The sequence below is a fragment of the Symphodus melops genome (genome assembly GCF_947650265.1).
Source record: "Symphodus melops genome assembly, chromosome: 10".
NCBI classification, from domain to species: Eukaryota; Metazoa; Chordata; class Actinopteri; order Labriformes; family Labridae; genus Symphodus; species Symphodus melops.
In genome coordinates, this window is record NC_136700.1 from 6,207,516 (window position 1) to 6,225,678 (window position 18,163).

Consider the following 18,163-nt stretch of genomic DNA (forward strand, 5'->3'; position numbering starts at 1 on the left):
CTGCACAAAGTCAAAATATCCACTGCCTCAGGTCACAGTTTCTAAAGCGTCAACAAACTCCAGGTTACGCTTATTATGTGCAGCATTTGTGTGTTTTTTGTACCCTAAAATAAAGAAATATGTTACTAGGCGTTGTGAATGTGGAGGAAAAAGATTTCTAATAATTTATGTAAGAAAGTAAGTATTATCAACAAATGCACTAATACTGTAATGGCATTTTTTCCACTCTGTTTCAATCATAGCCATTGATACACAGGTGGGGATGAAGTCTTACGCAGATGCAGACAATGATTTTGCAGCTGTTATTATAATTGAGGTGAAGGTTTATTGAAGAACACACAGTTTCTAATTAAAGTCCAAGTAGAGTCTGTTGTTTGAATGCTGGTCTGAAATATGAATGTCGGTCTGGTGAAAACGATGTGCTCTCCTAACTTTGCCGTCCCCTTCCTGTCACCTGTGCTATAATATACTGTACACACCATGCCATTATATACTGTATAAACACCCCTGTGCATCCAGTTTCAACACATTACATCAAGAAGAAGAAATCCTTAACTGTATGACATGACAAAGATAAACCATTTACAGATGCATATGTTAGGAGGAGGAGAGGGCATTGACTCTTGCAGAACTTTTGTTTTGTTTTTTTTTCACTGAGGAAACTTCAGGCCTAATACTTCAAGTCCCACAAATCCCTCGTTTACTTGCGTCATCAATGTGCGCGTGTAGCTGTGTTTTGCTTCCTCCACGCATGGGACAACCCAACGTGGCTTTTTGCTTTTTCTCAGCTATTAAATGAAATGACATGTATATAAGTGAAAATATTACTATAAAAACCAAACGGGAAAACGCGTGACGTGTGAATAAACCTCGACGTAAGAAGCGGTGGGACCTGGAGGCGTTGATAGAGACGACGTGACACTGGCAGAGTTTCTTCTTTTCGCCTTTAGCAGTGGTTTACACATGTGTATTTTGTTCATTGCAGTCCACGAAGAAACATGTTTGATGAAGAAGAAGACTGGAGCGACGAGCAGGACGCTCAAGTCCTCAGTGAAAGTGTCCTCAGAAACGTCCAGAAGAAATCTCCCAGCAGCGCACATGTCAAGGTACATAATATGAATGAATGTGAAATGACAACTGCAAAAAAAATAATGTTATATCAAGGATAGCCAATGTATCGTGACTTTATTTACGGGTGTAAAGAGCTAATCATACTTGAGTATTTCTATTCACCCTTCATAGTTAGACATTGCATTTCTGTGAAGTACTATATAATATACATCCTGAAATGAAAGTTATTTAACAAAGTAAACATTAGCAAAAATATATTTAAGTGTTGTCACTGTCATCTTATTGAATAGGTCCCTGTTTTTATAATGTGTCTAAATGAACATAGGGACATTACATAGACTGACAGGAACATTTGTAAAAGCACATTAGCGTGATGATTAGGTTTTTTAAAGTTGATAATGCTAATTATGACAGAGTGCAAGAGTGAAGGCGAGGCTGCAGAAGTTACTCTTTTGCTTAAAAAACAGCAAAAATATAGACGTTGAAATATTTCTTATATCACATTAATCCTCTGCTCAGGCCAAGCCCGTAGGGAAGAAGAGCCTGCTGCGAACCCTGCAGACGCTGGGATCAGTGCCAGAGTGGAAGAATAGTGAGAATCAGCAGGACAGCGACAGTGAGGCGGAATTGGCTCCATCACAAAGCAAGAAGAAGAAGAAGAAACGGAGGCACAAGAGAAAACAAGCAGAGACGAATGGAGAGCAAACAGAGAACGGGGATGTAGATCAGACTGATGAAGACGAGAAACTGGTAGCGAAGAAGAGGAAGAAAGACAACAAATCTGGTGAGTCATAAGCGCACAATCCATCATCAGTTTTACAGTTTTGATAAGTCGACTCAGAAAGAATGTCAAAGTTTACACAAGGTGTCTCAAAGTTTTTTGTTTTGTTTTGTCATTTCCAAAGGGGCCCAAAAGGGAAAACCTGCATTGTTGTCCCAGTCAAAGGAAGAAGAGAAAACACAAATTATAAAAGCAAAGATACCAGAGGGCACAGATAGACTGAACAGACAACAATGGAGAAACAAAATGAAAAAAAAGAAGACATGTAAAAATAAATATAGGCAGAAGAACCCTGAGGAGGCAGTAAATAAAGCAGAATCTACAGAGGAACACAAACCAAAGGAAGAAGACAGCAACAACAACAAAAGTGAAAAAGTCCCTCAGACACCAGCCAAGAAAAAGAAAACGGAATGTAAAGCACAGAAAAGGAAACGGACTCAAGAGGAGGCTGAAATATCCTGTCCGACAGAAACACAGATGCTCAGAGAAGTTAAGGGCGACAAGGTTGAAAAAGGTGCGACAGAATCAAAACAAAGAGCGGCTGAACCGAAGGTGGAGATCACAGACGAGGCCCGGTCACCCACAGCAAGAGTGAAAGCCAAGCTGAGCATAGATCAGAGTGTGAGAAGAGTGAAGCTTCTGAAAATGCTCCGCCAGGAAACAGTCCGACAGGAGAGTCCCGCCGAGCAGAAGGATGAGCCAGATGAGCCAGCTGTACCAGAAACAGTTGAACTGGATCGCTCGGCCTCCCTCAGGTCCCGCATGGTCGAGCGTCTGGAATCGGGTCGTTTCCGCTTCATCAATGAAGTTCTGTACAGCACGACCAGCGGCGAGGCCAGACGGATGTTCAAACAGGACCCGCAGGCCTTTGGAATCTACCACAGAGGATACACGGCACAGGTTCAGAAGTGGCCCTCCAATCCAGTGGATGCCATCATCGCATACATAAAACTAAAGTGAGATACTGTAATTTGCATTTTGCACGTTATCATGGCTATTTGTCAAAAAAAACCCAATTGTGTTACAAAAATGTTTACAGTTATCAAATGGCCAGCATTCCAGTCGGTCCTTACACAGGCAATAAGAAGTTTAATGTCCGCTCATGATCATGCAAACAAATATTTGATGCGACTTCTAAATGACCTGGTGAAAGACTTGCATCACTTCGCAGTGACACACCTGCAACCTCTAAATGTTTCCCTTCAGCCTTAGTGCTTGGCCCGGGGCCCACCGCCCCCTGCTGTTTACGAAGACCACTCAAAACAACATGTAATTCAACAGTTTTCATTCATAAATTTCATTTACTGCATTTGGGTTAAGCTATCTTGACGTTAGCTGAGGCCAAAGTTATCTTCTGTTAAATTAAAAAAAAAAAGTGTTCTCTTTATACAAATCTAAAAAAGGAAAAAAAGTTACTTTACTCATGTAGGACATTCAGTTCAATATTAACCTAAAATCTGCCCAATTCAACACATTTGAATAGTAAAGATGTATTTTAGTAATGTGTTTAGAATTATGTTCACCGATTTTGATCAATCCAGCATGAATCCAGAAAATGCATGTTGACACCCCATTGAGCTGGACAGACTTGTTTAGCATCAGCCTCTTTCCAAACCAATAACAGAACCCGGCTTGAGAAGAAAAAGAATTAAGCACCATCTACAATTGACATATCATTTAGTTTTCTGTCCAAATCTCCCATTATCAAGCCCGTTTATCTGCTGTCCGCACTAAATCCTTTATATTACCCTGCTCAGGAGCGAGGGCTAATGCAGGAGATGATGCTCACTGTGGGGGTTTGATTGGTGCTTCATTTAGCTGCTGAGAGAGCGCCGTGTTGTAAATGTCAGCAGTGTGGGAGACGATGAACTCCGGCACGCAGCGCTGACTTGTTTGTGCTCCCATTTTGTAAACAGTGTAACTAAGATCTCACTTCAAGGGTTTGCTGTTCCTTTCGGGTTAATTCGAGTGCATCGTTTTTGTTTTCCAGGCCTCCCTCCCTGGTGGTCGCTGACTTCGGTTGCGGTGACTGTAAAATCGCACGCAGTGTGAAGAACAAAGTGCACAGCTTCGACCTGGCAGCCACCTGCGAGCTTGTCACAGTGTGCGACATGGCCAACGTGAGTGTGTAGATGTTTCTGTGTGCTTGTGTAAATAAATTCCGATGCCGTGACAGTTCCAAAATGAAAAGCGTTCTCTGTCTTGCAGGTGCCTCTCCCTGACCGCTCGGTGGACATCGCTGTGTTCTGCCTTTCTCTCATGGGAACAAACCTCGCAGATTTTCTCGCCGAGGCCAACCGGGTTTTAAAGATGGGGTAAACGCACATTATACTGATTGGTACAGGCAATGCACTGTTACTGTATGTGTGTATATACTTTAACAAGTGCATGTTTCTTTTGCACATTATTTTGCAGGGGCGTCCTACACATAGCAGAAGTGACGAGTAGGTTTGAAAACGTTCGAAACTTCGTAACTGGACTGGCAAACCTGGGATTTAAGATGGTGTCCAAGGTGAGGCCACAAATAACATTATGACTTCCCTATTTTTTTCAACTTCAACATATTTACGAAGAAATGATGAAGATGAAGCAAAGAGTTCAGTCCTCCATGCATGTTTTAATTTCCAGCATTACAACCTGAGTTTAACAAATGTAAACAGCTGAAGCAGAAGATTGACTAACAAGCGTACAGCTGCGTGAGTCCTAACTGATAGATGTGTGTGGTGTCGGTAAAAGAACATTCTTTTATTGGGCTGATACCTGGTGACTTTTTGAAATGTACCTAACCTATTCTGTGAAAGACATGACACCTTCTCAGTGACGGAGCGTAGAGTAAGGAGTAATTATCTTCATGTCGTTCTTTGTTCAGGACACAGAGAACACTCACTTCTTCACCTTTGAGTTGGTGAAATCAGGAAATGCTCCAGAAAATGTGAAGAAGTTTGGACTTGAGCTGAAGCCGTGTGTCTACAAGAAGAGATGATTTTACAGGACACTAACTCCTCACCGGTCCCCTTCCCATTTTTTCTAACTTTGCTTTTAGATGTGCAGCTCTGGTGTACTGCTTGCCAAAGCAGAAATTGTACATGTTTTTATGAAACATGTTCAGTACATGATATGCCCTGTAATCATTTTTTTTACATTCTTCTTGGTTAGAGATGATCAGTGGAATATTCCTTAAAGCTGTGTTGAACTACATAAATACAATCATACATTAAATACAGATCTTATTTGGGAGATTTGTGACTGTATTCTTTGGTGTAGTTGTGCTAATGCTTGTCTTCAATAACATAGTAAAAACAAATTTGTGGCACGATAAAAACATGACTTTATTTGTGTTTTGAAAAAACTCTTTCAAAGCTTCACATGAGATATCATTTGGTTCTGACTGGATAGACACTGACTCAAACGTGCGTCCCTCAGTTGTGTTTTGCCACAAGAGGGTGCAACAACTCTGCAGCCTAACACGAGCACAAGATGACTGTTCTTGAGCAGAGACTGTGAATGCATCATATGTTTACTCTCATTTTGACAGCAGATGGTAAATCACTGATGCTTTAGATGACTGTGAGCAGACAGCAGATGGTGAGAAGCTAATGTGTTAACCAGGTCACCTCTGATCTGGAAGTCTGTTGTCATCCGACGGCAAACAAAGTTTACAGAAATGTAAGAAAAAGAACAAACTTGGAAGATTTTATTTCACAAAAATATCAGAAATTAAAGACACAATATAACAACAACTTCAAGTACGTACATCAAGTGTAAAATAATGCATTTAAAATGATTAATGCCAATTAAACTGGACTGACTCAGAAACAGATATTCCATCACATAAACAAGCTCTGTCAACTTTTAATGCCATTTTCATATCAAAATACACAGAAATAAAAAAAAGTCGTTGCTGCAGTTTCAGTAAGCCCCTCATTTGTTCCCTGTGAATGACATCAGGATGAATGTGTCATGCAAAGACTTGAATCTTCACACGTTACTCTTGACATCGATGACTATGGAGTAGCTGATGAGCTGAGCGTATTCCTTACTGTCCTTTTCTGTCACTGGTGGTTTCTTTGGATCAGGAGAGGAAGGCTCCTGCATCAGAGTCGTCAAAGCCGAGAGAGACTCTCGCTTCTGGGTAAGAGAGAAAGTGAATGCAGTGCGTTGGAGTGGAATTAAAACTGGTTAAGATCATATTGATTTAAGATACAAACAAGATTAATGAAAAACTTGGGATTCACTCACATAAACAGGTATGTTAGCTGTTTTCAGTCTTACCTTATATTGTGGCGTGCTACTTCTTTTGCTGCTGCTGCTGCAAAAAAAAAGAGAAACATTTTTAATTAATAATTAATACAACTTTTTTGAAATGCATAACACCACCACTAGATGGCACTGTAGCCCAATCTGACCCTTAGGAAGCTAGAAGGACAAATGGCAGATGTATTGGCATTATTATGGGACAGGAATTTTAATGGACATACTGTACATAGTGATGACCCGAGTCCTCCTCATTGATCTGTGATGTCAGAATCAGCAGCTCACTCTGTACATTTAAGACCTCAGTGACATCAGCTCATTGAAGACCCGCTGCTGACACAAAGTGTCCCCACAGTGCTGCAGGAGGGGGTGTGGAGGAGGGTGACGCGGTCCTAAAATAGCTTTACTCCGGGGAGTCATGTTTTCTTGTGTACGCTGTGTGACTGACCTTCCCAAATTAGCCTGACAGGACCCTCCCAACAGAGCGAGGGATAACGGGACCGGGGCTCAGTTACCCAATGGCACCTTGACCAAATGTTCTGACCACAAAGGAAGAACTGATGAAAAAGATTCTGAAGCAGACTGCAGCTTTACTCACACAGAGACCTGATCTGAGACTGACTCACATTCCTGAGAGAAGTTCAATTTGGCACTGAACGTGGAAATGTGCAGACTTCTGCCGGTGGAAACCATAAACACTTCTGGGATTGTGACAGACATCTCACATCAGTGATAAAAGACGAGTGACTCACAACCATAATAAGATTAAGAGCTGGATTTGGGGATTTTTTTTGTCATTGATGAATGTCAGCTTGAATTTCATTACGCTAATAACTTCTGAAGATGTGTGCTTTTTGAACTTTTAGCCTCGGCTTCTGCTGTGATGCTCTGGCAGAAACAGAGAATCACTGCAGTGATAGGCTGGCTCAAAGCAGCCTGCAGCTGAAGTGGCCAGAAGTAACGCTGCAAAATAGTCATAGCAGGAAACAAGAATAAATCATGTCTACAAACTATTTGTACCTGTCTACACACTGGTCTGCGGTGGTAGAGACACCTGTCTGCTTCAGCCACATTTCTTCCTGTTTATGTCAAACTGCATTGAACTGAGGTTTTGGTAGGTTGGTTTAATGATCCACGCATCCTGTTTGTCTCGTTTCGTACGGCACTGGCAGAGCTGCCCTCATTTACCCATCAACACATCACCTGACGAGCTTTAACGTGTCATCTGCTGAGGCATTTAACTCACCAGAACACCCAGAGGGTGACCAGAAGGATGAGGAGAATGGCAGAGGCTGAAGAGATGCAGATCATGGCGACCAGCGCTGCAACACAAACATAGAAACACTGTCGGCAAGAACTGATCTCATATCTAATGTATGTTGATGTGATCAAAGTTTATCAAGGAACAGGATCACTCACTTAAAGTAGATGACTCACCTAACAGTTTGTCCTGGCTCATGACCTCGACTTGAATGTTGACTGTGGCTGTGTGGTGATAAAAAGAAGCCTGGCAGGTGTACAAACCTTCATCCCGCTCCGTCAACTCTGATGGGAAAACCATAGCAGCCCCATGCATTTGGACTACTGAGCCATCACTCCTGAAACACAAGTTCACTTTATTCAAAAAGAGTGCAGCTGAATTTCTTATCTTTTCCTCTGAGAACAAATGACTTATGAATCTCCCCAAAAGAGACCTGCCATGGGAGTTTCTGACATCTGTACTCTGTTTGTGGCACTCAACTCCAAGCTCATCTGTTCCTACTGAAGTCACAAATCCTCAAAATTGCACAACAAATATGAAGCTTCTCGTGTTTTATCGCCCCTTTTCGACTTCTTGGCAGTCTCATATTTGTAAAATGTTACTGGAATACACAACAAGAGGACATGTGGTGCACCTTTAACAGCATTTATTAATTAGAATCAGCTCTGGCAGAGAGGCTCCTCATCGCATTAAACTGAAAAATGGTGGTTCCATCCCTGGCTGTTGCACGTCAGAGTCAGATATTTGGCCAAGTAGGTTTACCCATACAAAGAATTTATCTCAGAGTGTTGGTGCAAAAACAACGATCCTAAAAAGTAGAATATAAAGGGAGAAAACTAGTATTCGCTAGTGGTTCCTGTCACAAGGCTTCAGTAGGATAAACAGGAAAAATGTGTACATGTTAAGGCTGCCTGCATGTTAATTGTTCATATGTGTGCACAACAGGCTTGAAGGGCTTTGAAAACTACAGAAGGATCTACAGAATGTAGTCCTTTTCCTATGTCCACTATGGCTGTGTGTTCGCTCCTTCTTTAAGTGAGAGAGTTGTGTTTGTACAGAGCACACTGTGCAGGTGTTTCCTCGTGACGATAGGAAGGCTGGTAGGAGGGTACACCACCTTTTACAGTTGAGGTTGTACTCTGGCACGTTGCCTTTGACTTGCAGCAGTACTCTCTGGTTTTGACGATTTTCCTGGAGAGCCAGTCTTTGTACAGTTGGTTCCACTCTGTAGCGGCTCTTCAGAGGAGCCGTGCAGTTCAGGACCCTTAAAGAGGAAATATCTGCAGGAAAGTCAGTTAAAGATGAACCTTATATCTTAGAATCGATGACTCTGTTAAGGTTTCTATATTTCAGTACGGTGCAGGTATTCATATCAAGAGCATTGTTTGTTTAAAACTCACAGTATCTGGGGATGTGAATGGTCTTCTTCTCTGTGGCTCCATGTTTGAAATGATACAAACATGTCAGGTTCTGGCCCTCGTGAAGGGCCAATTGAAACTGATAGGTCAGCCTTGCCTTTAGGACTTGTCCTTCAGACTCTAAGTGCAGGGATGTTTGCTCTTTGACATTTTCAGGAAGAACCCAGGCGAGGTTTGCCCCGACACCCTCCCCTCTGCAGTCACACACGGCCAACAGAGAGTCTTGCTGTCTCACCACCGACACACTCAGCTGAGGGGCTTCTGAAAACCAAAGCAAGGGATGACAGGAAGGAGGATGAGCCGCTGTGTGAGTCAGAGTGAGAAATGTGTGAAAGCAAGAAGAAACGTACTGTGCACAAGAATGCCTATTGTTCTTTTCTCAGCTGCCTCCAGGCTCGGATGCTCCACCATGCAGGTCAAATTGTGACCAGAATACAAAGAAGCCATGAAGTGCACAGAGCTACGGAAAGATACCGAACCCTCAGAGTGTACTGAAGTCTCTAGTAGAGGACTGATGCTGCTCTCAGTGGCTCCAACATGCCATGTTATGGATGCTGCAGTAGCTACACTGTCTACAGAGCAGTCCACATTCATGTACTTGTCGCCGTTTTTCCACTCAGTGCTGGAATTGATGGTGATGTTAGGGCGAGCTGCGTGGGAAAGAACATACAGGAAGAGAGAAAAAGATTAAATCTATGGAGCTCTTACATTGGGAAATATGTCCGCTACTTAGACAAAATCAACCATTGCTCGATTTGTTGAACATACCGCAAAGAGGGAGTGTTATACTTCTGTTTTGTGGCTCCTTGAACGCAGGGTGATTTATCACACACACTGCAGAGAGCTCCCGAGGCGCGCAGGCAGGGAGGAGTAGAACTTCTCTGACTGAGTGGCTTCCATTATGAGAAGTGAAATTGAACCATGAGACTCCAGACACACCCTCCGGTAGGAGCCAGGACACGTTGGCTGCAGGAACAGCATCAGCTGCTGAGCACTCAATCACCCGGCGTCCATCTTTAGTCTGAACATCAACTTGAACAGCAGGAGGAACTTAGAGGGAGAGAGAAGGTTCTTCATCAATATTTCATAGTCAGACAGTGCCAGAAATTCAGCATCTCGCATGAAAAGCTTTAAGGAAATATATTTTGTGTGTTTAACCTACCTGGCTTGATAACTGGAGGTTTAACTGTGACATTAAACGTCAGATTAGTTTGAAGATGGTGATAAGAGAAGAAACATTCAAAGACACCGGCATGCTGACGTTCCATTGGACCTTGAAGTGTGAGGTAGCTACCAATGATCTCTACACCATCAGGCAAGGCCCCATTGTCTCTACAACACAAAATAAGCAAACAAAGAGATGGGCGTACTTCATTTTTCGCAGCATAAAAAAAAAGTGTTCTTCTCATCAGGAAACATGTTTAAATCTGGTTCCTGCAATATATTACTTGTGGTTTGGTGCCACTATAAGGTGTTACCACATCCTTTTCAGGACCTGTATGTCGTTTCAGTATATACATACTGTACATGAGGGGAAAAAAGCAGCATCAGACTTGGCACTGAAATAATATAAACAAACTATGAATCAAAAAAAAGGGGGGGGGAAACAAACAACCATCAGAATTTGTCAGATTTTAAATCAGGTTCACCTACATACAGAAGGACAGAGATAATTACTCTGAAGGCAGGATAAAGTCAGAAGCAATGACTCAATGTAAGATCTTTAAATGTTGATGTAATAAACACACAAATCTAACTCCTTACACAAGCACCCACGAGTAAATAAGGCAAAATTTAAATCAAGCATGGATCAAAAGCAGTGATCTAAGAATAAACCCCACAGTCTGGAGGACATAACAGCAAATATAAAGTATTGGAAATGAGAATAAAGTAAAGTATGGAAGTGAGAATGTTTTTTTAATTTGCTTTCAGTACCGTTTTTATTTGTTTTACTTCCTGACAAACTGTCATGTCTTGTTAGCAGCACAAGCTTTCTGTTAACTTACTTTTTGCAGGAAACGTTGTAACGTGGCACATTCCCAATGAGCTGCAGGCTGATAACTATATTACTCTGTCCTTCCTGCAGCTCCACAGTCTGAAAGTCTTCGAAGTTATGATAGTTGCTTTGCAGCTCTGAGTATAACACTTGAACTCCTGAAATATCTGCAGATAGAGATGGAAAAAGAACACCTATTTTTTTCTGAAACCTTTTTAGAGAAGTAGTTTAAATGTGGACTACTAATGGTACTCACAAAAAGATGGCAGGGTTATGACACGTGACACTCGCTGTTTAAATTTGGGATGGTCAAACAAACAGGTGACATTGTGTCCCTCATACAGGTATGCAGGGAGGAGGACTGAGCTTGTTTGTGTGTCTGAGTCTGTGCTGTCCTCCCTCTGTTGCTCCTCTTCGCCGCTCAAAGACAAGGAGATATCGGTATCAGGTCTCCCTCCAGAAGAAATACAGGAGACCACCCAGAAGTCACTTCCTCCTCGTTGTACCATCTCTGCTTTAACGGTCACATTTGGCCTCGCTGCAGAGCAGGAAGACAGGCGAGAAGAGTTATTCTTTCACAAGCTCTAATGTTTTTTCCAGCAAATTAAAAAGTCAGATAGCAAGTTTAGGCTCAGGGTGTTTTTGTTAAATAGGAAGCTGAGGCCGGATGAGTTTAATGTTAGCTAAACACGAGCCGTGAGGGGCTTCTGCTCGGGTTCTGGAGAGTGCTGACTTGGGCTTATCACCTGTCCCATCTGTTGGCCGAGCTGCAGCTGAGAGCAGATGTCTGGCCCAGCTGCCGTCCCACCAACTTCCCTTTTATACAGGGAATCAGCCAAGATCAGGTCCATTATCCAATACATTAAACGAGTGGTGTCATGCAATAGCCAGAACATCCCAAAAGAGTAAGATGAGTGAGCTAACACCTCGTAATAGCTGGGTTGTTGGAGAGGGGGATGTACGATTAAAGTGAGTTAAAGTGCTTTGACTTTAAACCTTCCATCTGTTATAGTTTTGTTTGGATCTAACCATTGCAGTTAGACAGTCACTTGGGTGTGAATATATCATAGACAAATTAACTGGCTGGCCTGGCTCGTGCTAAATGGATATGAATATTCACATGCGGGGATCTGGATACTCTGGACTGCCTAATGTGTGAACGTCATTTAAAAGAGCATAGTCTTAAAACATGTAAAAGTTACCTAAGGAACTAACTACAGAAAAGGGGAAGTTTGATTTTTATTGAAGGATTCAAATTGTGATTGAATGCTGTCTTTTTGGCCTAGTTGGTGTTAGAACATTTAAAGGATGATTACCAGGGATGAAATGGTCCGAGCAATATTGTTTATTCTGCATTACATTAATATGGACCTGGATATTGTGCCGGTTTGTTTATCTGATTGACAAGATTTCCTGTCAGCCCGTGTAAAAAAGTGTTTGTTTCACTTGCTATTCTCAAACAAAATCAAAACATGGGAAGTTCAGATGGTAGAAAAGATGGTCTATAAAATACAAAGTATTATTGGAGTTTTATTTAAAGCAATAAATGTATGGCCCTAAAAGCTCTTTGCTAGTTAGACTGCTGATAGCCAGTTGCTTCCAGTCTGTCTGCTGTTTGTTGCAGAGTAACCAGCGAATCATGGATTAAAGGGAGCTTTCTTTTTGCTAAAAACAGCTGCCTGCTGTAGCTAAAAAAAATGTGGTGATAGTGAAACCAGTCTCAAAGACACTAAAATGTTCCACAGTCATGACAGAAACTGCAGATACAGACGGAAATCGTTTAAGTATTACTTGCTAGATTGTCGCAGCTAATGTTGTAAATGTAATCGATTCTTTGATATTCATCTGTAAATAAAAGTGTGCAGGAAGTTTGATGTTGTTAGTTAGTCAAATTGGAAAGTGTCTTTAGACCACTCAACAGTTTAATTACATTATTGAGGAGTGTGAGAAATGAATCCACTAAATTGTACCCTGCACTGTACAGAAATACTGTTAATTAATTAGGTACAGGACTGTTGCTGCATAATAGTTTTTCATATGCCCATCCCCAGTGAAGGAGTGCATTCTCACTTTACATTACACTGTGCAGTGTGATTTATGGTGTGTCAGTGTGTATGTGGAGCAGACAGAGAAGAAACTATACGCCTGAAAAATCAGCAGGAGAAAGTTATTGTGTTGTAAGATGCTGAGTCATGATGCATGATTGCAAAAACTCTTGAGTGGTGATGCAATACAATCCGTTACCTCCAGGCAACACAGATGTAGAAACACAAAAACAACAACGCACACACCCTCAGCTGTGATTGTGAACTTACTGTACGTTTCCACCCTCACTGTGGTGAGCGAGGGGGATGGGAGGGTCGGGTGTTGGACAATGCAGACAACACTGTCTTGGTCTTGCAGGTGGGTAGGGAAGCGGAGGGTGTTGCTAATAGTGGAGGTGCCATTGGAGTGAAAAGTTTCAATCGTCTGTTGGGTCAAAGGGTGATCCGGTGAGGGAAGGTCATCAACCAACCAGCTGATCTTAGACATAGGCCTGCCGCCTACAGCAGAGCACGACACTGACTGGTAGTGAGAGCCGTTTATTGTCTCAGCACTCAGCTGGATCTGGATTTCAGGCCGAGCTGTGAATGAACGAGCAGCAAATGTGAATAAATGCACAAATTAAAAACAAATGCACGTAAAACATGTCCTGTATGTACATCTTTAGATGATCTTGCTTTTCAAGACATTTGAGATCTTTAACTTTTCTAAATCCTAGCCTGTATAACGATGGACAACACATCAGCTCCTTAAGAGTGAATGAAAAATACTTTGGGCTCCCCCTACTGGCCGGCTGCAGTACAAGAAGTTGAGTAAAGTGGAGTTCTTTGCTTGGCTTACCTACTACAGTGAGGAAAACTCTGTCAGAATAAGACTCTTCTTCCGATTCAAACTCACAGATGTATTCTCCCTCTGCGTCTACACTGGAAACATTCATCTTTACTGTCAGGTTGGTGACAGACTCTGGCTCTGAGAAATCAGACCGGCTGAATGGCTTGTCATTAGTAAATCCTGCCAGTGGCCTAGATTTAACTTTGGTGTTAATCTGTCGTTTCCACGTGGCACTCAGGATGTCACTATCACCCATATATCTACACCACAGGTACACATCTTCTCCCAGGACCGCCGTTATGTTGTGTGGGATATCGAGATGTGGCTCTCCACCCAAACCTGACGTGCAGAAAAAAACAGAGAGAGGTCAAAAGTTCATCTGAACAGTCCTGAGCAGAAATGTCCGGGTTAAATGTGATTTTTCTTCTTCAAGGACACACAGCAGTCTGACAATCAAACTGTGATGGATGCGGTAGACTGACCGGGTCAGTGGTTATGACTCTCTCAGTCACTTTATCATAATTAGTCATGGCAAAGACTAATCGATACCAGGATGTGCAAGCAGTGCTCTGAGGTAAATTGTGTCTGCATGCAAAAATGCTCACAATAGCGATGTTAGCATGCTAATAGTTAGGAGACAAGGTCAATCATGTTTAGAGTTGGGAGCATGCTAACATCAATTTAATAGCGCTAAAAACAAAACGTTTTTTTTTTTATCAAAGTGATACAAAATAAGTAGCAGCAGTAACTACTCCAGCAGTAGTTGTAATTTGACTACTTACACTGCTAAAAGTCCACCTCACAGAAGATGAGGAGAAAAGTAATTAAGGTTCATCCTCTGAGAAGCATGAAGACCAATCCATCAAGTAGCTGCTGAGGTATATAGCTACAGTAAATGAAGAAGAATTTAAATGTAGATGGTGCTAGATCCATTATAAGTGTTGTCCCTGAAGTCTTTTTGATTTATCATCTGGGAGCCTGAATGTCAGTGCATAAATACTATCTCAAAAGTGACGCTGATATCATGTCTTAACAGCCTGCTGCTGCAACCACAAACAAGATATAAAAGTAAACATGATGGAGCCGTTTTGTCTGAAGACAGGAATTGGGCTTTGTGCACAAAATGACACTTGACAAATGTGGCATGGTCCCCTTAATGTTGATGTATTAATAAAGGAATTAATTATGTTAATGGAATAAAGACAGTCCAAAAGTTACACCCTGATCCAAACCCAAACACAGAGGACATCTTCCTCCCTTACTCGTGAAATCAGCCATGATTAGGGAGTCTTCAGAGAAATGGACATTTAATAGAAGCAGACAGGTTTCAGCTCTTGCAGAGAGAGGACAGAGTGCAGACTTTAATGCATACAAAGTCCCCTCTTATCCTGCTTGTCCTGCTGACTTCATCAAAGTGCACCTGAGGACACAGTTTGTTCTAACCGCCGGTTGTAGCCAAGAACTTCCATCCAGCTTTAGGCGCATGATGAGGAAAATGATGACAACCTGCTGCTGCACTGCTTCTTGTAAACCGTTGAACATACAGGCATCTGCTGCAGTTTCTTATACAGTTTGCATCAAGTGCTGTAGTGTTGAAATGTTGTAAGTCTAGCTATACATCACTAAAAGTGGAAACAATGTGGAGCGCCTCCAAACCTTTTAAAAGCAAAGGACACAGAGGGAGATAAATAAATATGCTGCATGGTTCAATAGTGCCTTGTGGGTTTATAATTAATTTGCCCTTGCAGGTTATTGCCAACGTAAATGTCAGCCAAGGATGGAAAAGGCACACCTTAAAGGAAAGAAACTAAGTAATAACTGAGAGAAAAAAATCAGGTATTCATGCACTGCATCATATAAGTCTCCTGACCCTGGGGGGCTGCTTTTTCTCACCAAACAGCTAACATTTAACTATGGCACACAGAAACTCACCCTCTGCCAGCTGGGGATGTGGTAAAAACAAAATCTATTCTCGAGCCAAAAAAAACCCAGAATCTCTTTCACACGTTTAAACTTTCATCTGCAGCTGGAAGTCTCTGTGAGTGCAGGAACAAAGACTTCTGAGACTGAACCTTAAACTGCTCGGTCGGGACTTTAAATAAGTGAAAGCCTGCAGAGGGTTTTCCCCTCACACAAAGAGCAGAAACTCTAACGATCCTCATAAATTAAATACGACCCTCATACATTACATTTAAAGGGCTGTAAAAGAACAAACTGATCAATAATAATGAACTCACTGCAGGAGTGATAATACCATCTTGCCATCAGAAATGTATGTCAGAAAAAGTCCTTTTCAGTGCTTTTTATGATGTGTTCAGTATGTGGCTTTATTGTCTGTTTGCATTTAAAATAAGAGTAATCAGTGGAGAAAACTCAAGCAGCACTGTTTAGTGTCAATGCCACAGGTTAAACAAGACCTTACAGGCCAGTAAAATACGCCCATAAACAGCTGACTGTCACAGATTGATTACAACCCTGCAGACTTACCCAGAATTTCCAAGCAGTGAGCAACATTTGGGACCAGAACCAGAATCAGCAGGCCAGAGCATCCCATGATGGACTCATTGAGTGATTAAGTGTCGGCTGCATGGAAGGCACAGGGGGATTTAAATTGTGTGTGTGTGAATTTGTTTTCTGTGGTTTATAGTGAGGATGTACACACCCTCAGCTGACACTTTTTTCTGCATATGTGTGCCTTTGTGTGTGCTGCTACTCATACACCCACACTTGGTGTGCACAAGCCAACACATTTGATTTGAATTTTTGTTTCTTTTTTTCCTGAAACAATAGCTGGGCTTCTCTTTGTGAGAGTTACTGCACCTGTATCTATTGTACTTTTAAGATTTCCAGGTTTGCTTTCTCTGAGAGTTTTTTGTGCACTGTGTCTCTTTATAGACTAGACTGACTCATATAGCAGCATGGCCCCTGGTGCTGCAGAGTTTGTGCATCATTCATACCATCCCTTCCCTTCTGGGGCCTGCAGAGACACCACTTGCGCCCCTGCAGTTCGGGAAATCTCTCACTTCTCTGCATTGTTTTATGGTTTAATGCACTGCTAACTCTCTTTGAAGCTGTTTTTTTTTATTCAGCTACTTATTTGCTGAACAACGTTTCTCAACCTGTGGAGAAAAAGAAACTATGAAGTGACTCAAGTGTGGGTGAGAAGGTAAAGGTTTTGATGTAGCGTCTCAGTTCTTGTCTAGGTCAGGGTGCCATCTTTTATTTCCTGTTAAAGTCGAAGTACTTTAATGTTGAGTCATTAAGACCACAGGGGGATGACAGTGAATGAAATGAACCTGGCAGAAAAAAAGCAGTCATAGAGAAAACCATTTCGATTATGTGTGGTTTTTAACGGCTTTGTGGGTCTAGTATGAAACTGGCAGCAGTATTGAGACTTTAAAAGCGTGTGAAAGTGAGTTTAATGACAAAGAAAATAATAGTCATCCTGTTTCTCTATTCAGTCACTGCAGGAGGAGAGCCTACACTATATAAACACCCCTTTACAAAGCCTAAAATGCTTTTTCCTCAACACACTTCCTGTAAAAATCCAGAATTTAAAGCCCCTGTTGTATCTTTATGTAGACGTTCAGACACCAAGGCTGTTAAATACACCTGAATCATTTATAAGAGAGAAGAGGACAGAGCCAGAGAAACATTGAGGGCCTATATATTCAGTGTATGATCAAATGTATATGTTTCTGGTTGCATATCACACAAGGCTAGGCTAGACCAGTTGACAACCAATGTTTTAAAGAAGTTAAGAAATGATTCTCCATATGTGTTTTAAAATGTAATGTTCTTTATATAGATTTATTTTGCTTTGTGAAACAGGCTAAAAAGTAGATTAACTGACAAGAACAGGATATTCTAAATCCAAATAACAAATAAAAGAAATCATCTCAAACTCACAGACTGATGGTAGCAGTTTTGTCAATGTGGTCTCAGAAGGATTAAAACTCAAATTAGTTCCCGCTCTCCAACTTGATTAAGACTGTTGATGATCATATTAATGGAAGGTAAAACACAGTTCAGTCTTTAAAAAACATAGACATAGACACATAGACAAAGCTCTGATAATCATTTTTCCAGCTAATTAAATCACCTGAAATCCCTGAAAGTGGGTGGACGTACAGGATTCAGGAAAAGGAGTCTGGAAACCTTCAGGCTTTTGTCTGCAAGATAATGTATTTTACTGACAATAAATTGTTAACATTTCACAGACAAGGTACTTATACATTTCACAGATGTACAACTGGCATCCTTTCCACCTTGCTGGCTTTCTCTTTATCACTTTCTCTATGGACACGCACATGTAAAAATGCAGCTGGAAAAAGGCTTGTTGGGGATCAGCCAGCAATAATGTGTGTGTGCTGTAAAACACCAGCAAACTTTCCTATGAAGGACAGTGTGGAAACCTACTTGACTCTGCAAAGCCTTATCATCACTTTCAACAGCGGAGGAAAATAACCGATCATCTGCTGCACCAACTATTCCGGCTGTCATTCATT

At 41.6% G+C, this 18,163-nt stretch overlaps 2 protein-coding genes across 3 annotated transcripts; one reads left to right on the forward strand and one right to left on the reverse strand.

Annotated features, from left to right (window-relative positions):
* The first annotated feature begins 716 nt into the window (after positions 1–716).
* rrp8 (ribosomal RNA processing 8) lies at positions 717–4,965 on the forward strand. Its single transcript, XM_079353476.1, has 8 exons — positions 717–885; positions 986–1,106; positions 1,591–1,855; positions 1,977–2,808; positions 3,843–3,972; positions 4,061–4,167; positions 4,268–4,364; positions 4,722–4,965. The coding sequence occupies exons 2-8, from the start codon at positions 999–1,001 to the stop codon at positions 4,833–4,835; spliced, it is 1,653 nt and encodes a 550-aa protein (XP_079209602.1). The 5' UTR covers positions 717–885; positions 986–998; the 3' UTR covers positions 4,836–4,965.
* Positions 4,966–5,058: 93 nt separating this feature from the next.
* Positions 5,059–16,218, reverse strand: LOC306830183 (uncharacterized protein). 2 transcript variants are annotated; one of them, XM_079353474.1, is made up of 15 exons: positions 16,143–16,218; positions 13,665–13,994; positions 13,097–13,405; positions 11,038–11,319; positions 10,792–10,948; positions 9,948–10,117; positions 9,554–9,835; positions 9,136–9,435; positions 8,768–9,046; positions 8,485–8,647; positions 7,544–7,704; positions 7,353–7,428; positions 6,125–6,155; positions 5,893–5,980; positions 5,059–5,784 (listed from the first exon to the last, which is right to left on the reverse strand). In XM_079353474.1, the coding sequence occupies exons 1-15, from the start codon at positions 16,207–16,209 to the stop codon at positions 5,774–5,776; spliced, it is 2,706 nt and encodes a 901-aa protein (XP_079209600.1). In that variant the 5' UTR covers positions 16,210–16,218; the 3' UTR covers positions 5,059–5,773. The 2 variants fall into 2 exon arrangements, with proteins under 2 accessions (XP_079209600.1, XP_079209601.1); XM_079353475.1 differs by lacking the exon at positions 16,143–16,218 and adding an exon at positions 14,438–14,598 and having other exon boundaries at positions 5,059–5,980.
* Positions 16,219–18,163: the final 1,945 nt, after the last annotated feature.

What these genes read in the sequence shown, in the direction of transcription:
- rrp8 (XM_079353476.1), top strand. Translation starts at nt 999, where the DNA reads ATGTTTGATGAAGAAGAAGACTGGAGCGACGAGCAGGACGCTCAAGTC. An exon ending in GAAGAAAGACAACAAATCTG is followed by an intron (nt 1,856 to 1,976) that starts GTGAGTCATAAG and finishes TCATTTCCAAAG; the next exon opens with GGGCCCAAAAGGGAAAACCT. An exon ending in AACCGGGTTTTAAAGATGGG is followed by an intron (nt 4,168 to 4,267) that starts GTAAACGCACAT and finishes ATTATTTTGCAG; the next exon opens with GGGCGTCCTACACATAGCAG.
- LOC306830183 (XM_079353474.1), bottom strand. Translation starts at nt 16,209, where the DNA reads ATGGGATGCTCTGGCCTGCTGATTCTGGTTCTGGTCCCAAATGTTGCT. An exon ending in TACAACCTCAACTGTAAAAG is followed by an intron (nt 7,705 to 8,484) that starts GTGGTGTACCCT and finishes CTTGTGTTTCAG; the next exon opens with GAGTGATGGCTCAGTAGTCC. An exon ending in GTAGCACGCCACAATATAAG is followed by an intron (nt 5,981 to 6,124) that starts GTAAGACTGAAA and finishes TCTCTTACCCAG; the next exon opens with AAGCGAGAGTCTCTCTCGGC.